General features: G+C 39.8%; 1 protein-coding gene across 2 annotated transcripts in view; it reads left to right on the forward strand.

The window, feature by feature from the left end:
- Positions 1-20,041, forward strand: part of LOC140716535 (striatin-3-like) — an 88,175-nt gene that overhangs the window by 27,167 nt on the left and 40,967 nt on the right. For both annotated transcript variants that reach the window (XM_073029344.1, XM_073029345.1), the window contains exon 5: positions 15,190-15,369. In XM_073029344.1, coding sequence (XP_072885445.1) covers positions 15,190-15,369 — 180 coding nt within the window. The remainder of the gene's footprint in view (positions 1-15,189; positions 15,370-20,041) is intronic.

Raw genomic sequence — 20,041 nt, forward strand, 5'->3', positions numbered from 1 at the left:
CAGAGGGAGCACAGGCCATCTCACTAGTGTATAAATGCTAATTTGGAACAGCAGAACTTGTTTGAATCAGGAGTTTGATGTGTATGCAAATTAATAGGAACCAGAATTTAAATTTTCTGTGATAATGCAGTTCTCCGTGCCATGCACTAAAGTAAACCCCAAAGTCATCAATTTATGGAAAGTGGCTTTTATGCAGTTTGTCTGCTAATCGCTTCATGAAGGATATCACCTTTGCACCTGCAATGGCATCTATTTCTGTTACAATGTTTGCCCAATGTAAGCAGAAAAAATCTTAAAATGTGCTTGTGCTATTCTGACATGTTGGACAAACACATTCTTGTCTGTAAATGAATGTTTTAGCAATCAAACTACAACCAATTAGCAACCATTTTGTACCAGGCATGTTTAACCTAGTGGTTGACGTTCTTTGAGAACGTTCAACTTTGTAGGCTTTAGGTATTAACATCACACAAAAACAGCTGGTATATAACAGCCTTGGTGATTCTTTGGATGTTATGCTTGAGTAATTTTGTTATCTCCTTCTCTCCAACCATTAATTCTCTCCAATTTCCATTTCCTTCCCATAACATTCAAAGTAAATTTATTATCAAAATATGTATATACTGCTGTATACTACCTCAAGATTATTTTTATTTAATGAGATATAGTGCGCAATAACTCCCTTCAAGCCACACTGTCCAGCAATCCCCAATTTAACCCCAGCCTAATCACGGGACAATTTGCAATAGCCAGATAACCTGCCAACCAGTACATCTTTGGTACATGAGAGGAAACCAGAGTACGCGGAGGAAACCCCTGCAGTCACGGGGGAAATGTACAAATTCCTTACAGGCAGAACGGTAATTGAACCCGGGTCACTGGTACTCTAAAGCAATACACTATCATGCCCCCCCTTGCATTTTCTTGCAAACATTTAAAATACAATAGGATCTTTGAAAAGCCATGCATAGAGACGTTGTTAGCACAGTAGCGTAGCGTTTAGTGCCAACTGTAAGAAGTGCATTCATTTGCTGTCGTTATTTATCAAGCGTTTGATAAATAGACACAAACAGACACATTTCACTGCATGTTTCAATGTACATGTAACATAAAGCTAATCCAATCTAATCTATCTAGACCAGGGGTTTCCAACCTGGGGTCCGTGGACCCCTTGGTTAATGGCTACAGTGTGCAAAAAATGACAAACTACAAATAAAAAAATACTGAGAACTTGAGTTGTAAAGAGTCCTTGAAAGTGAGTGTGTAGGTCATTGAATCAGTTCAGAGTTGTAAGTTATACACGGAGGTTCAGGAGCCTGATGATAATTACTGTTCTTGGTGTGATATCAATTCTTACCTATCCAGATCTTACCTATACAGGTTATTTCCCCAAGTTGGTTTCCAGACCTCATGTCCATAAAGTTCCTCAAGCAAATGTCTTTTGAGTGTGATTCTCTTCCCATGAGGCAGAAGGGTGATGAAAATAGTAAAGTTGGAAGTTTCTTCAACTCAGGGTTTTGATGAGGTAGACTTGAAATGTAAAATTTCAAGTGCAGAAGTATTTGCATTGTTTCTATAGCTCTCAGAAATAAAGCATTAATGTCTGTGATCATAAATGGAGCATATGCAACCTATTTAACTGACTAAGTTACAAGCAGAGATAGAAGGGAAAAGAAGTGCAGGCTCAGTTTAACACCTTGCCATATACATCCAGGATGCTGCCTAAATATTTTTGAAGCTGCCTTATGTCCTTCCATCAACTGGGTAGAGTGTGGCCCATGTGTTAGCGGCTTTATTTTTTATTTTTTAAAAATTTTTTAAATTGAATTTTCAAATAGTTTACAGAAAGAAAAAAAAATTATCAACCCTTCCCCCCTCCCCTTAATCCCTCCCCCCAAACATGTCCCTATAGAGAAAAAAAGAGAAAAAAAAAGAAAGGAAGAAAGAAAAAAGAAAAAAAGAATGCCTGGATATCGGAAGATTCCCACATGCTCCACGAGTTCATAATAGCTTTAATATGTATATTTATTTCTTTCCCCAGATAACCAATAATTTTATCTTCGAAGCACCTATATATTTAATCCTATTTTTTATAAATAAGGACGCCAAATTTTCAGAAATATTTCATATTTATCTCTTAAATTGTAAGTAATTTTTTCAAGTGGAATGCAGCTAAAAATTTCATTCTTCCAACGATCTGTACTGAAGTATGAGTCCGATTTCCAAGTAACTGCAGTAGCCTTTTTGGCTACTGCCAATGCAATTTTTATGAATTCTTTCTGATATTTATTCAATTTGGATTTCAATTTTATCCCTTCAGTATCGCCTAGTAAAAATAATGTTGGATTATGTGGAAGTTGTATTCCAATAATTTGTTCCAATAAAACTCTTAAATTTGTCCCAAAAGGTTGAATTTTAAAACAAGACCAAGTAGAGTGTAAAAAAACTACCAATTTCTTGATTACATCGAAAACATTGATCAGATAAATTTGAGTTTAATCTATTTATTTCTTGTGGTGTATTATATATTTGATGTAAAAAGTTATGTTGTGCTAATCTTAGTCGAACATTTATTGTATTTGTCATACTGTCAAGACATAATCTTGACCAACTTGTTTCATCAATTTTAATATTCAAATCAGTTTCCCATTTTGTCTTGACTTATGAATTCCTTGTTTAATTGCCTGATTTTGAATCAAATTATACATACCAGAAATAATTTTTTTAATTTTTCCTTTATGAATTAAAGTTTCTATTTCATTAGGTTTCGGCAATAACATTGTTTGACTCAGTTTATCTCTTAAATAAGCCTTTAATTGGAAATAACAGAAAAGAGCGTTATTTGATATTTTATATTTATTCTTTAATTGGCCAAATGACATTAATATACCTCCTTCAAAACAGTCCCTTTGTGACTAATCCCTATATATCTAATCCCTTTGTGAAACCAGTTATATAAAAGTTGATTATCCATTGTAAAAGGGATAAGTTTATTTTGAATTAAAGGTCTCTTTGCTAATAAAGATTTTTTTATCTCATCATCAACATTTATCTTATTCCATAAATCAATCAAATGCTTTAGTATAGGAGATTCTTTCTTTTCCTGTATCCATTTAGATTCCCATTTATATATAAAATCTTCTGGTATATTTTCTCCTATTTTATCTAATTCTATTCTAATCCATGCCGGTTTATCTTCATCAAAAAAAGATGCAATAAATCTAAGTTGATTTGCTTGGTAATAATTCTTAAAATTTGGTAATTGTAACCCTCCTAGGAAAAATTTCCATGGCAATTTTTCCAACGATATTCTTGACATCTTACCTTTCCAAAGGAATTTCCTCACACATTTATTTAACTCTTGAAAAAACTTCTGCGGTAATTGTATTGGTAGTGTTTGGAATAAATATTGTAAACTAGGGAATATATTCATTTTTACACCATTGACTCTACCTATTAATGTTATTGGTAACATCATCCATTTATCAAGATCCTCTTGAATTTTTTTCAATAATGGCAAATAATTTAATTTATGTAAATTCTTTATATCATTATCAACTCTTATACCTAAATACTTTATACCATTTATCGGCCATCTAAATTGAGTTATTAATCGACATTGACTATAATCTCCTTTAGTAAGGGATAGAATTTCACTTTTATCCCAATTTATTTTATACCCTGATATTTTCCCATATTCTTCTGTTACGTATCCCGTAACTGGATCACTTACCAGCAAAGATAGAGAGGTCCGCTGAAGTCTGATGGTACCATTTTCAAACGTTTTTATTTATAAAGGGGCACAAACGTAAGGTTAATACAAACATTCAGATAACATACGTCGTCAATACTCAATCTAAAGCGCAGGGGTAGTACTACTCAATGAGAACTAAGCTCTATCGTTGTCTAGGGGTTAAACGATTTGTCCAATTGAAATATAAAAGTCTCGCCAGTTCATGGAGGCTTTTTGCCGCTTGAGTGTTGCCGTGCTGGGTGTTCACGGGTTGGAGAGAGAAAATAAAATTGCCAGCCTTCTGGACTCAAAGCGTGAGATCGAGAACGGGAGTTCCTCGTTGTCAGTCCGAAATCCTTTTCGGGGTTATTAGCCACTCGATTCCCTAGCTAGGGGATCCAAATCACACGTGGCTTCTGAGCAGCTTCCCGTTATTACGAGAGGAATGAGCGATGGTCTCCGTCTAGTGCGTCGCTGGAGTACCGCCTCCAGCAGTCTCCTTTTTATCATGGCTGGCAGATTTGTAAATGTCAATCAAGGTAGGGTGAGGCCATCCCCACACCACATTGCCCGAGGGTGTCCATGTCCCTGATAGCTGGCACGTACTATAGAGTTGCAATTCACACAGGTGCCTCTAAGAACAATGGTCAACTCCGTGGCATTGTCTCTCATTTCCTGGGTCCAAGACCCGAATTAATAGCGATCTTGCGATTCTCTTGAAGGAGGGGGCTGGTCCTGCACCCTTCGGCCCCTCAGAGCTGTGGTACTTTCATAACACCCCCTTTCTTCAGAGCGTTTTCACCAGTGGTGGAAACGAAGTGATACAGAGTCCTACTGGATTTTTGGAAGCTAACACAATACACAAGCTTTTCATTTCACTACAGAGCTACTCAGTTATACATTCAAGTCAGTACCTAAACAGTTAACGATTACAGTCTCCCTTTCTTTAATATCTTAACATCGCGTACCGTACTGAAAATCTTGTAGCATCAGACTTCAATTAACTGTCGCCTCTTTTCCGGGGAGTCCACCCGTGGGGAACTTGAGTAATTTGGCGTGGTGAACTCCCGCCCGTCTCGTTCATCGGGGTCATCTTATCAACACCACTTAGACCATTTCCACCCAATTCTGTAATTTTACCCAGGCGGCTAGCCCTTTTGTCAGGACCATGCAGGCTGATGGGTTTCCGTTCGAACCTTTCCCTCAGGCCGCATTTAAATTTCGGCTCTTGCACAGCGCGCTCTTGAATAACAACAGCGTGTGGGGCACCTTTATATTCCAAATCAACCTGTAACCGATGCGCAGGCACCGCGTTCCCAAGCCCTCGTTTCTGTAGCTTGGTTGCTTCTTCTGACACCAATCTAACCTTTAAATTTTCTTCATTCGATTTGGGATCTACAAACTTCCCATTCCCTTCAATAATGATGTTTATTCCCCCATGGTCGAGTTCCACTTTAAGGTTCACCACCCCTTCGTGTACCAACACCTGGGAACCCTCCCTTCCCCCAATTACCAGGGTTAACCCTGTCTTCACTAAACCCAGTCCATCTGACCCACAGGGACTGCATTCCTTTTCAACTGAATCAAATACCTCAGACTTGTTCTGAGCCCCATTACTAGGTTCAGTACCACGTGCATCCACATCTTGGACACACTCAAACGGGACATCTGCCTCTCCCAGGCTTTCAATACCCGTACCCTTTTCAGATTCTAAATTCCCCTGATCCTCCCAGTTTCTCTCTGGGCAACTCCCTTCCGGAGTAAACTCAACCCCGCGGGCTGAAACAACCTCGTCTGCCAACCCAGCAGACCTCTCCAAGGTAATGGCATCCTTTTCATCTAGGACTGACTTCATCTCATTATCGGGAACACCTTGATAACTCTCAACTTCTTCAAACAGGGCTGCCACCCCCGACAGATCATCCATGTCCAACTCTGGACCTTTTAACAGCTTTTCCCGTCTCTCATCTTTATTTCCTACCTCTAGGACCTTTCTCTTCGCTAAGGGAAGATCTCACTCCTCTCCCTTAACCCCTTTTACTTTACTACTCTTCGGTTTACCACCCTCAGAACCCTCGTGGTACAGGGTCGGTAGGACCGTCTCGGCCAAATCAATACTGGCCAGATTTAAACGGCTCGCTTTCTCTGCTGCCTTTCTCGACAGGCTGCGAATGCTCGTGCCTGTGGTACAGACTGGAGATGCGAGGGACGGGGCTGCAATCCTCACAGGCTGTTGGAGCCGCGTCCAGACTTGCTCCTCGGCTAAATCATTTCCGAGGAGAACGTCCGCGTCAGTTCTTGGGAATTCTGCTGGCACCCCTATTTCGACTGGTCCAGATACCAGCTCACAATCCATAATTACCTGATGTAGGGGCACCATTTCTATTCTTGTACATATCCCCTTCACGGCGACCATTCCCCTTCTCCGACCGAAATCTAGTATCTCACGGCGGATCAACGACAGCTCCACCCCGGTGTCTCGCCAGTTTCGGACGGGAATGGGTGGGTCTCCCCCCTTCACGGACACGGTTCCGGGTGACAGCCAGGTCTCTGACCCTTCTCGTACTCTGTCTACCCGGGGCTCTCTCGTCGATTGACTGATTACCACGGCACACCCGATAGGGACCGCTGCTCTCCCTGTTTCTGGCTCCTTTCTTGGAGCAAAGCACCTAGAGGCAATATGTCCTCCCTTCCCACAATTGAAACAGGTCAAGCCCGGAAATCTCGGGCCGCCTGGCCTTTCCCCCTCGACCTTACCACTAGCTCCCGGCGGGACCTCTGCCTCAGCCGGCGGACTTTCCCTACTGTTCCGACGGTCTCTCGGGTAACTTTTTGGCGAGGAAAATTTTATCCTGTGGGTTAGGGCATATTCATCTGCGAACCTAGCAATTTCTGAGATGGACTTATTCGCCTTCTCATTCAAATACATCTGGATCTCCTCCGGAACACACCCTTTTAATTCCTCGATCAGAAATAACTCCCTGATACGCCCATAATCCCCGTCCACCTGTTCCGCAGTGCACCAACGGTCCAAGAGCACACCCTTTTCATCGGCTAGCTCGGTATACGTTTGATTCCACCCTTTCCGTAAATTTCTGAACCTTTGTCTATACGCTTCAGGTACTAGCTCGTAACTCCGGAGAATGGCCTCTTTTACTTTGGCATAATTCTCCACTTCTCCTTCCTCGACGGCCAAGGCTGCATATGCTCGTTGTGCCTTCCCCTTTAACACACTTTGTAACAACACCACCCACTGCTCTTTGGGCCACTTTTGATTTACTGCCACCTTTTCAAAAAGCAAGAAATAACTATCAACATCCGACTCTTCGAATGGAGGTACTACCCTTAACTCCCGACTAACATTAAACCTTTCCTCTCGATCTAACCCGAGATCTCTTCGCTCTTTCTTTAACTTCTCCATCTCCAAGTCATGTTCCCTCTGTTCTCGTCTCTCCTCATACTCTCTTTGCGTTTCGGCTCGCTCTCTCTCGTTCTCGGCTCGTTCCCTCTCGTTCTCGGCTACTTCTAGCTCTTTTAGCTGAATTTCATGCTGTCTTTGCTTTTCAGCTTGGTCTCGCTCTTTTTCCACCTCTAACGCCTTTAGTTGGAGCTCCTGGTTCCGTTTCACCTCTAACTCCTTTATGTGGAATGCCTGCTCCCTTTCTTTCTCTCTCTCAGCCGCTTCCAGCTGCTTCATTTTAAATTCATGTTCCAACCTTAATCTCTCCAACTCTAGCTGATCCATTCCACTCGCTGGTACTTTTTCAGGGATATTTTCCCAGACCCCAGCTTCGAACACTTTCTTCCCAATGTAATACCGAATTATGGCCCCTCGCACCTCCCGCTTTTTCATGGACGACCTCACTTCTGCGAGGTCCAATCCCTTCGCCAAATTTAACAAGTCTGATTTGGTGGCCACCTCTAGCGCCTCTACAGTCGGGTTTTTCATAAATTCATCCACGTCCATCTTTGCTGGTTTCCCGTCTGACTACCCGCGTACCAGATCCAAATTTTTTTATTTTTAAAAAAAAATATATTTTTTTTTTGACTTACAAATCCAATTCACTGCCCTCCCAATTTTGGTTTCAAATCCCGGACGAGCCCCCACGTTGTTACGTATCCCGTAACTGGATCACTTACCAGCAAAGATAGAGAGGTCCGCTGAAGTCTGATGGTACCATTTTCAAACGTTTTTATTTATAAAGGGGCACAAACGTAAGGTTAATACAAACATTCAGATAACATACGTCGTCAATACTCAATCTAAAGTGCAGGGTTAGTACTACTCAATAAGAACTAAGCTCTATCGTTGTCTAGGGGTTAAACGATTTGTCCAATTGAAATATAAAAGTCTCGCCAGTTCATGGAGGCTTTTTGCCGCTTGAGGGACCGCTGGGTGTTCACGGGTTGGAGAGAGAAAATAAACTTGCCAGCCTTCTGGACTCAAAGCGTGAGATCGAGAACGGGAGTTCCTCGTTGTCAGTCCGAAATCCTTTTCGGGGTTATTAGCCACTCGATTCCCTAGCTAGGGGATCCAAATCACACGTGGCTTCTGAGCAGCTTCCCGCTGTTACGAGAGGAATGAGCGATGGTCTCCTTCTAGTGCGTCGCTGGAGTACCGCCTCCAGCAGTCTCCTTTTTATCATGGCTGGCAGATTTGTAAATGTCAATCAAGGTAGGGTGAGGCCATCCCCACACCACATTGCCCGAGGGTGTCCATGTCCCTGATAGCTGGCACGTACTATAGAGTTGCAATTCACACAGGTGCCTCTAAGAACAATGGTCAACTCCGTGGCATTGTCTCTTATTTCCTGGGTCCAAGACCCGAATTAATAGCGATCTTGCGATTCTCTTGAAGGAGGGGGCTAGTCCTGCACCCTTCGGCCCCTCAGAGCTGTGGTACTTTCATAACACTTCCAATCTAGAAGATAATTTACGCAACGAATGCAATGGGTTAGTTAGATAAATCAGAACATCATCAGCAAATAAGTTAATCTTATATTCCTCCTGATTAACTCTAAAACCCATAATATCTGAGTCAGTTCTAATTAATTCAGCTAATGGTTCTATCGCCAACACAAATAAAGCAGGTGATAATGGACAACCTTGTCTAGTTGACCTTGTTAACTGAAATGATGTTGAAATTTGGCCATTTGTCACCACTTTAGCTTTGGGGTTAGTATTTAAGGTTTTAATCCAGTTTATAAAGGATACTCCTAATCCATATTTTTCCAATACCTTAAATAAAAAATCCCATTCCAATCTATCAAATGCTTTTTCTGCATCCAAAGCAACTGCCACACTCATTTCTTCCCTCTTTTGTGCCAAATGAATTATGCTAAGTAACCGAGTTACATTATCTGCTGATTGTCTATTTTTAATAAATCCTGTTTGGTCCATGTGTATTAATTTTGGTAAGTATTTAGATAATCTATTAGATAAAATCTTTGCTATTATTTTATAGTCCGTGTTCAACAAAGAAATAGGTCTATATGATGTTGGCTTTAAAAGATCTCTCTCTTTTTTTGGCAATACTATTAAAATAGCTGTTGAAAAAGATTCTGGAAGTTTGAGTTCTTTCCGCTTGGTGTATTAGTTCCATAAAAGTAGGAATTAATAAATCTTTAAACTTTTTGTAAAATTCAGGCGGAAATCCATCTTCTCCTGGAGATTTATTACTCTGAAGTGATCCTAGAGCTTTTTCGACCTCTTTTAATGTAAAAGGCACATTTAATCCCTTCTGTTCTTCCGAATTCAATTTTGGGAGAGTTATTTGTAATAAAAACCTTTCTATCTCAACAATATCATTTTGTGATTCTGATTGATACATTTCAGAATAAAATTTTTTAAAAGTTTCATTGATTTCTAAAGGTTTATAAGTAATTTTATTTACACTTGTTCTAATTGCATTTATCGTTTTGGAGGCCTGGTCTGTTTTTAACTACCAAGCAAGAATCTTGTGTGATCTTTCACCTAGTTCATAATATCTCTGTTTAGTTCTCATAATTGCTTTTTCTGTTCGGTATGTCTGAAGTGTATTATATTGTAGCTTCTTATTAACAAGTTGTCTTTATTTTTCTTCTGTCATATATCTTTGAGATTCTTTTTCTAATTTTGTAATCTCTTTTTCCAATTGTTCTATTTCTACCATATATTCCTTCTTAATTTTAGAAGTATAACTTATTATCTGGCCTCTCAAATATGCCTTCATCGCTTCCCATAATATAAATTTATCATCAACTGAATGTAAGTTTGTATCTTAAAAAAAACTGAATCTGTTTTTTCATAAAATCACAAAAATCTTGACGTTTTAATAATATTGAATTAAATCTCCATCTGTAAATCGATTCCTCCTTATCCATCATTATCATTGTCATTATCAAAGGGGAATGATCTGACAATGATCTTTATATTCCATGTTTTTCACTCTGTCTTGAATATTCGCTGATAGTAGGAAAAAATCTATCCTTGAATAAGTTTTATGTCTATTTGAATAAAATGAATAATCTCTTTCCCTTGGGTTAATTCTTCTCCATATATCAGTCAAATTTAAATCTTACATCAATGATAAAGTTAATTTTGCTACTTTTGGTTTTGTAGCAACCTTTGTTGACCTATCTAAAACTGGGTCTAGACAAAAGTTAAAGTCTCCACCTATTAATATTTTATCGTGTGCGTCAGCCAAATTCAAAAAAGCCTCTTGTATAAATTTTACATCATTTTCATTTGGTGCATAAATATTCATAAGAGTCCATAGTTCTGAAAAGATTTGACAAAGTATAATTACATATCTTCCCGCAGAATCAATTAATCCATTTTGTATTTTAATTGGTAAAGTTTTGTTGACCAAAATTGCAATTCCCCTCGCTTTTGAATTAAATGAAGCTGCTATAACATTTCTGATCCAATCTCTCTTTAATTTCTGATGTTCTATCTCTGTTAAATGTGTTTCTTGTATAAATGCTATATCTATTTTCATTATCTTAATGTATGTTAAAATTCTTTTTCTTTTCACCGGTCCATTAAGCCCATTAACATTAAAACTTTAAAAATTCAGTAAATTAGTCATTATTTTTAACGTGGTTACTCCAGTCTATAATAATATATAATATTTCAACTCTCATAGTATCTTGGGGAATTATTTTAAAATTCTCCATGTTGCTATGTGTCTCCCCTCCGACCATCCAGGCAAAGAAAGAAAGATAAAAGAAAAATAGATTATAAAGAAAAAAAAACCCCTGCTAATGTTGTGAATGAAAAAAAACACATTACCCCCCTCCATTGTGCGGGTCATGGCAAACGCCATGATTACACACGTGAATCCCGTAGCGATCGATCTGAAGTTCCCCCAGCTCCCCCGTAACATGAAAAAAGTATATATAAGAGAAGAAAAAATAATATCACTACTCTCGATTAATATTTCTCAAATTTTTACCTTTCTCCCCCTGTATCATATAATTAAAAGTATATTTAAATATTCTTCTGTCCTTAATGTCCATCAACTCACTTCAGTGTCCCCATCTTCATCTTTAATCTATTTCACTTTAAAATCTTTACTGTGTCTAGTGAATATTTGGGCGTTCTTGTGCAAACTCCTCTGCATCCCGATGATCAGTAAAAAATCTTCTTTTTCCGTCATCCAAAAAAATTATCAGTGTTGCCGGGTGGCGCAATATAAATTTACAACCCTTTTCCCATAAAACTTTTTTCACTGGGTTAAATTCCTTCTTTCTCTTCAAAAGGTCATAACTTATATCAGGATAGAAAAGAACTGCTTTCCCTTCTATCATCAATGGCTCATTTCTCTTTCTGGCACATTGGGCAGCCGCCTTCAGGATCTTTTCTTTATCTTGATATCTTAAGCATTTTATCAAGATTGGTCATGGGTTTTTATCAGGTTGAGGTTTTGGTCTTAAGGCTCTGTGGACCCATTCGATTTCAATCAACTGGGTTCCCTCTTCCATTTTCAAATTTTCCGGGATCCATTTTTGAAAATTTTTTATTGGATCTTCTCCCTCTGTCCCTTCTTTAAGACCAACAATTTTAATATTATTTCGTCTACTAAAATTTTCAAGCACGTCTATTTTTTCCAACAGTCGTTTTCTTTCTGATGTCCAGGCAAGAATATTATCTTCCATTTTATTCACTCTATCAATAGTGTCTCCCGTTATTTCTTCCAGCTTTTTAACTTTCTTGTCCGTTTTCTCTTGTTTTTTCACCATTTTATCAAACATAGTCTTCATAATTTTAATATCTTCTTTTATTATTTTTAATGTTTTTAATTCTTTTAATTCATGCATTATTTGCGCCAAAGCTTCTCTTATGTCTCCAGAATATCTTCCACCTCCAACCTTTTCCTGTTGTTCTTCTTTTACCTCCTCATCTTCATCTGTATGTTCCAGAGAATCCGAATCCTCCTTGGGTTCATTTTCACTTCCGCTTCCAATTGTAACTGGGATTTGTAGTTCAAATTGCTCATGTTTGCGCATGCCATTTCCTGCGCACACACACAGTTCCTGTTGTTCCTTCTTGGAAACTTTTGATGTTGCGGCCGATTCCTGTTCTATATCGCTGGAGGTAAGATGCACTTGAGTCTGAGGCTTCTTCATGGTGGCCACCCGGCTTGTACTGTCTGCAAAGTAGAAGTTTTCTTTGTCTGTTTAGGAGGCATATCTAAGGAAAATCCTGAGTAGTTTAGACGTTTTTAGAAAATATTTACTAACTTCTCTTCACTTAAACATTAATTTATTAGTTTTTTACGGGAGAGCTGGATTTCCACGTCTTGATCCTACATTATCACGTGACGTCCCACTGTTAGCGGTTTTATGTTATCATCATTAATGTGCCATGTCGTATGATGTAGGTGATCATGGACTCACGACCATGATTGCTTTTGGCAAATTTTTCTACAGAAGTGGTTAGCCATTGTCTTCTGGTCAGTGTCTTTACAAGATGGGTGTCCCCAGCTATTACCAATTCTCTTCAGAGGTTGTCTGCTTAGCGTCAGTGGTCACATAACCAGCACCAACTTGGTCAGTCTATCATAGGCACCAGGCTCCATAGTATCCAAGATATTTTCAAGGAGCAATGCCTCAAAAAGGCATCATCCATCATTAAGGACCCCACCACCCAAGTCATGCCTTGTTCTCATTGCTACCATTCGCGCACACACACGCACACACACAATCTGCTGTCAGATTTCTGAATGTGTATATTGAACCCATGAACACTACATCACTACTTTTTTATTTCTGGTTTTGTACTACTTAGATAATTTATCTATTTGATACATGTATACTTACTGTGATTCAGTTTTCTATTATCATGTATTGCATTATACTGTTGCCACATAGCCAACAAATTTCACGACATATGCTGGTGATATGAAAACCTGATTCTGATTTAAGAACTGCAGAGGAAAGTGAGATTGGAGAACATGGTTGTAGTTTAAAAGAACAATAAAATTACCGTAGATTCCGGACTACAGAGCGCACCTGATTAAAAGCCGCTGGCTCTAATTTTAGAAATAAAATCAATTTTTTAATTGTAAAGGCCGCATCGGATTTTAGGCCGCACCGGATTTTAGGCCGCACCGGATTTTCGGCCGCAGGTGTCCCACGTTGTAATATGAGATATTTACACAGAAAGATATTACACGTGAGGATTTTTTTAACTTTTAATTAAATCCATATGGTAACAAAAACAAATACATATTGCAAATGCTTTTTTTCGAACCGTGCCCGTACGCGGCTACTTTTAAATATACGTTGCGTATACTTCTTTACTGAACAACATTCCAATATCTCCTAACGACTGGTAAAAAAATATATATATTGCAGCCTACCAGGAAAAGTTATTGATCACCTTTAACTTAAAAGCAGAGTTCGCTCGGATCCAAAGCCGCTCGCGTAATGCGCTCCCCCCCTCCTTTCCGTTTATCGCAAACCGGCATTTTCCCACAAGACACCGCGAAACCGGGTGTGACGTCATAGCATCCCGCGATGTAGTACAGAAAACAAATATAGTTTAAACTAAGTAGGCAGCACAATGCTTCGAGTGTTTTCCATGTTGATGAGGGTGAGTACAAATGACTGATTTACAATAATTTAATTGTGAAAGTGCGCTTGATTTATCGTACAATTTCATTGGACCTCTGTGAACTACTCATCAATTTTATTGGTCTACTGTTATGAGGCAAAATGTTTACGAGGCGGCATGAAAAAAATCATGCATTAGCCGCTTCGGATTATTGGCCGCAAAGTTCAAAGCTGTTCAAAATGTGGGAAAAAAGTAGCGGCTTAAAATCCGGAATCTACGGTAATCAGATCAGTGAAATCTAAATATGTCATTGTTAGGCATGATTTTAAACGAAGTAGATTACTCACTAGATATGCATACATTCTTGTCTGTAGTTTCTTCCTCACTTCTGAATTATGAGGTAATTTTTCTGTTGAAGTTTTAGATCAAAGTACAAAGTACATTTATTAGCCAAGTATGTATGTTACGTACAAAGTATGTGTACTATTTCCTTATAGGCAACCACAAAACAAAGCAACCCAATTGAACCCATTAAAAAAGACAAATCCATGCAAGCAATAAAAAGTAAGCACATACCATTCAGACAAAGTTTGCGAAAGCGTATTCACAGCCACAAAGCCAGCCATCACTGTAGCTGGTCCAGGAGCCCATTAGTCGGAGGCCACTGCTTCAATGCAGAGAAGGATAAGCTTCGCCAAGCAGTGAGCTGAACTCTCTTGCTTCCGGCTGTGACACGCTGACATTTTCAATCTGGCCTGGTAATTAAATCAGCTAAACACCTCCCCCCTCCCCCCGACTCTGCCTTTCCTCGACTGCTTTGAATAATCTCTTAAGTCCACTCCAGCAATAGCCAAACATTGGCTTGTTCCTCACTCGTGGACCCAGGCCCTACCACCTAAATCGGGCTCTTACATACTGTCCTACACTTTTGAGACATCAGTCCACACCACAAAAATGGCAGGTCGTACAGGCGGTTCAAAAGTTCAACTTCGAAAGGGACTATTAATTGTAGTGATCGTCATCCAGAAAAATTGTGATTAATACAGTAGATAGTAGATTTGTTTGCTGCCAGTAAGGTGTCGCTGTGTTTCTCCAACGCCATCTTGGTTCCTTACTTGAAAACTTCCATTGAAACCATACAAAACCATTGCAGTTTGTTTTCTCTATACTTTTATATATCCAAGCTTAATGTCCACTTTGCATTTTGTTAGCTGTCTGCCCTGACTCTATTGGTTTCCATTTTGTAACTGTGAAGCACACTGAAATATTTGCAGGTACTACAAATTTAAAAGTACTGCTGTGTTGTAAGAACTTTTGTCTGAATCTATAAATGACGTACTAAGATATTCAAAGCTTTCTACAAAATTTCTGCCTTGTTGAAAACTGATTGTATCTAACTTTTTCAACTTTATTTTTAGATATTTACAGGAGGTGGGTTATACAGACACTATCTTGGATGTGCGGACAAAGAGGGTGCGATCCATGTTGGGCCATTCCAGTCTTGAGCATAATGGAGCAGCAGAGTCTAACAGCTTGGGACAGATTCTGAATGGTGGTGACTCTCCATTAGTTAAACAGATAGAAGAACAAATTAAGAGGTATGTACTGAATGAAAAAGTACACAGCTCCAAGATGTTGAGGATTTATAGATCCATTAGCAATCAGATTCTCGGGATTTACTTAAAGCAAACTTGTGTATGTCATTGCTAGGATATGTTGTGACTTAATGAAGCCACCAGAGAGAGACAACATTACATCACATCACATCTATATGTTAAAGAACAAAGAACAGCAGGACAATATCTATAGTTACAATATATGCATAACAGCTGCAGTGATGCAGCCTGTCAGAATGCTCTCCACTGTACATCTATAGAAGCTTTCAAGTGTTTTAGTTGACAGATCAAATCTCCTCAAACTCCTAATGAATTATAGTTGCTCTCGCCTTCTTTATAGCTGCATCAATACGTTGGGACCAGGTTAGATCCTCAGAGATCTTGACACCCAGGAACTTGAAATTGCTCATTCTGTCCACTTCTGATCCCTCTGAGGAATGTTTCCTGTTCCCTCGTCGTACACTTCCTGAAATCCACAATCAGCTCTTTCGTCTTGCTGACATTGAGTTCAAAGTTATTGCTACGACACCACTCAACTAGCTGGTATATCTTGCTCCTGCACACCCTCTCATCTCCATCTAAGATTCTATCAACAATGGTTGTATCATCAGCAAATTTAGAGATGATATTTGAGCTATGCCTAGGCACACAGTCAAGGGTATAGAGAGAGTAGAGTAGTGGGCTAAGCACACAGCCCTGGGGTACGCCAGAGTAGCTCATCAGCGAGGAGGAGATATTATTACCAATCCACACTGATTGTGGTCTTCCACTTAGAAGTCGAGGATCCAATTGCAGAGAGAGGTACAGAGGCCAGGTTCTGTAACTTATCAGGATTTTATGAATGTGGTGTCAACTAACAGCATCCTGACATAGGTGTTCGTATTGTCCAAGTCAGCTAAGGCCATGTGAGGAGGCATTGAGATTGCATCTGCCATTGACCTACTATGGCAATAGGCAAATTGTAGTGTGTCCAGGTATTTGCTGAGGCAGGAGTTCATTCTAGCCATGAACTACCTGTCAAGGCATTTTATCCCAGTAGACGTGACTGCTACTGGACGATAGTCATTGAGGCAGCTCACAGGGTCACTAGGTGCAGCAGCGATCTTCACATCTGTGGTTATATTTTCCCTTTCAAAGTGGGATAGAAGGCATTGAGCTCATCTGGTAGTGAAGCATTGCTGACATTCATGCTATTGGGTTTCACTTTGTGGGAGTTAATGTCTTGCAAACTCTGCAGAGTTATCGTGCTTCCAATGTCACTTCCAATCTCACTCAAAATTGTCTCTTTGCCTTTGAAATAGCCCTCGCAAGTCATACCTGGTTTTCTTGTATAGAGCTGGACGATCAGATTTAGCCCTTAGCAGACGACGTACATCCTGGTTCATCTGCAGCTTTTGGTTTGGGAATGTACAGCAAGTTTTCATAGGCACCCCCTTACCAACAGGTTTTAATGAACAACTGTGGCATACGTATTCAGATTCAAAGATGAATCCCTGAATACAGTCCAGTCCACTAATTCAAAGCAGTCCTGTGCTTCCCTTGTCCGTATCTTCTTGGTCCTCACTACTGGTGCTGCAGTGTTCAGTCCCTGCTTATATTGGGCGTGGGGGAGGCAGGAAATTGGGGCTGAGAGGAATAATGGATCAACCATGATGAAATAGCAGAGCAGATTCAATGGGTCAAATGACCTAATTCTGCTCCTATAGCTTATGGTCTTGTAATCATTAATGTCCAGTTAAGTTTCTGGTCAACATTGCCCCCTAGGACATCGATGAAGGGAAACTCTGAATTGATAACATCATCAAAAGTAGGTGGTTAGACAGATGTTGAAGTTGTACTTCTCTGAAAAACTTTAATGCGGGCTCATGTGTTGATCTGTCAACAGTTGCGACCTTTCTGCTCCTGTTTATCCCTAATACCTGGTCATCAATTGTTAATGTAGGACTTGAAAAGTAATTACCTACATGGAACGTGTGATGTAGAGGTACAGTTGAAAAACAGAACGTGGAAGGAGGTTGCAAATTAAAATAGATGAAGAACAATCAAGTTTATTTTGTATTTGGCTTGAGAGGAAAGAGACGCTTGCACTTAAAGCTTTAAGACAAACAGATTTTAATCTTTTAACCTTTACCAGTAATCCTCTAGTAGTTCGTTGATTTTCTAATTTGGTGGTTATTAGTTAATTACTAGAAGTCAAGTTGGGAGATGAAATGGAGTTCACTGTAATTTACTAAGGGAACACAGACAGAGGAAGGATTCTTGCTGATATAAGCAGATGGTTAATAATCTGCAAGTCAGTGGGTACAGAGCCAGGAACAATTTTATCTTTCACAGTGTGCATACTTCTGTTCCTTTACACGCAGCGTGCAAACAGATCAATACAACCAGCTCTGCTACTGATTGAGTGAACAAAACACTGTCTGATTTACTGCACAAGTCACTTGGTCCTCTTTTAATCTCTGTCAAATGCGTTGATTTTATCAACTGTGAAAGCAGGAGGGGACTGGAATTATACTGGGCATATTTGAGGGTGGGACAAATGAATCACATTCTTCTTCCCAATCAACATCCAGTTGCAAGAAAGCCTTTGCAACTACCTGGTTATCCGCATTCATTACTCATAAAATGTGGCCTGATCTTCATCTAAGACACAATAATGGACAAGCACAATCTGCCTAAGCTAATATCACAAGCAATTGTACTTGAATCATTCACAGTGCAGGCTGGAAAATGAATGTGAACCCTTGTATTTAATAACTGGTTGAACCTCCTTTAGCAGCAATAAACTCCACCAAACATTTCATGTAGCTGCTGATCAGACTTGCACAATGGCAAAGAGGAATTTTAGACCATTCCACCATGCAATACTGTTTCAGTTCATCAACATTTCTGGGAAATCTTGCATGAATGGCACTCTTCAGATCGTGCCGGACACGTCATATAATTGCGAAGAAACCAGGACAGTGCCTCTACTTTCTCAGGAGTCTCCAGAGATTCAGCATGTTATCTAAAATCTTGGCAAACTTCTACAGATGTCTGGTGGAAAGTGTACTGACTGGCTGCATTATGGCCTGGTATAGGAACATCAATGCCTTTGAGCAGAAAATCCTACAAAAGGTAGTGGAATTGGCCCAGTACTGGATGTCATCCGTTAGTCTTGCGAGACCATGGATCTTTGACTGGAAAGTCTTGCTCCAGCCTCTCCAGAGTGCAGGCCTGATCAAGGTTGTATGGAAGACCAGCAGTTGCCCAAGCAGCAGGTCTCCCCTTTCCACTCCACCGATGTTGTCTAAGGGAAAGGAAAGGGCCAATACAGCTTGGCACCGGTGTCGTCGCAGGAGTTGCCAGAGCGAGGTTGAAGGCAACGTCGGACTGCCTCAGGGACTCCAGCTCTGGACTTATCCTCAGGGTTTACTCCCGAAGCCTCTCCTATAAGTGGGTATGGCCGCAAGGCAGTGGAGGTTTTAAATCAGAGTTTACCCTCTCTTAGATGGACTGCCTTCCCAGGCTGACGAGCTCCATCTACCCCAGTACATCATGGGCAAAACCCTCTCAACCATTGAACACATCTATGTGAAACATTGCTGCAGCAAAGCAGCATCCATCATCAAAGATCCTCACCACCCAGGCCATGCTGCCATCAGGTAGAGGGTACAGGTGCCTCAGAACTTGCACCACCAAGTTCAAGAACAATTGCTACCCCTCAATTATCAAGTTCTTGGAACAAAAGGGGATAACTACACATTTCAAAACTCTCTTTATCTGTTATTTCATGCTCAGTATTTATTGCTATTTATTTATACCTGCATTTGTTTATAACTGTTTACAGTTGCTGATTACAGTTTACAGATCCTGTTCTGTAGATTTGCTAACTATGCTGACAGAAAAAGAATCTCAGGGCTGCATGTGGTCGCATGTGTGTACTCTGATAATAAATTTTAGTTTGAACTTTGAATGCCAAGTTGGTTTAAGGTCTGGACTCTGACTTGGCCATTGCAAAACTCTGAATTTTCTTCTTTTTAAACCATTCTGTTACTGACTTACACTTGTGTTTTGGAACATTGTCTTGTTGCATCATCCAACTTATTTTAAATTCAGGTGATGGACTGCTACCCTGACATTCCCCTGTAAAATGTCTTTGATACAATTTTGAATTCATTGTTCCCTCAATTATTGTAAGCTGTCCAGGCTCCAAATCATGATGCCTCTTCCACCATGCTTCACAGTTGAGATGTGGTGTTGGCGATCAGTGCCCTTTTCCTTCCACATATAGCAGTTTCCATTTCTGCCAAAAAGTTCAACTTTGTCTCATCTGTCCAAAGAACATTGTCCCAGAAGCATTGTGGAACATCCCAGATGGTCTTTTGCAAACTTGAGACGTGCAGCAATGTTTTTGTTTTGGAGAGCAGTTGTTTCCTCTGTGGTGTCCTTCTGTGAACATCATTCTTGTTCAGTGTTTTTCTTATAGTGAACACCTGAACAAAGACTTTAGCCAGTTCTAGAGATTTCTGCAGGTCTTTTGCAGTTACCATTGGATTCTTTGTAACCTCCTTCAACATTGCACATTATGTTCTTGGTGTGATCTTTGCAGGATGCCCATTCCTAGAGAGAGTAGAAAAAGTAATGAATTTATTCCATTTGTAGACAATTTCTC

Source organism: Hemitrygon akajei, chromosome 25, assembly GCF_048418815.1.
Source record: "Hemitrygon akajei chromosome 25, sHemAka1.3, whole genome shotgun sequence".
NCBI classification, from domain to species: domain Eukaryota; kingdom Metazoa; phylum Chordata; class Chondrichthyes; order Myliobatiformes; family Dasyatidae; genus Hemitrygon; species Hemitrygon akajei.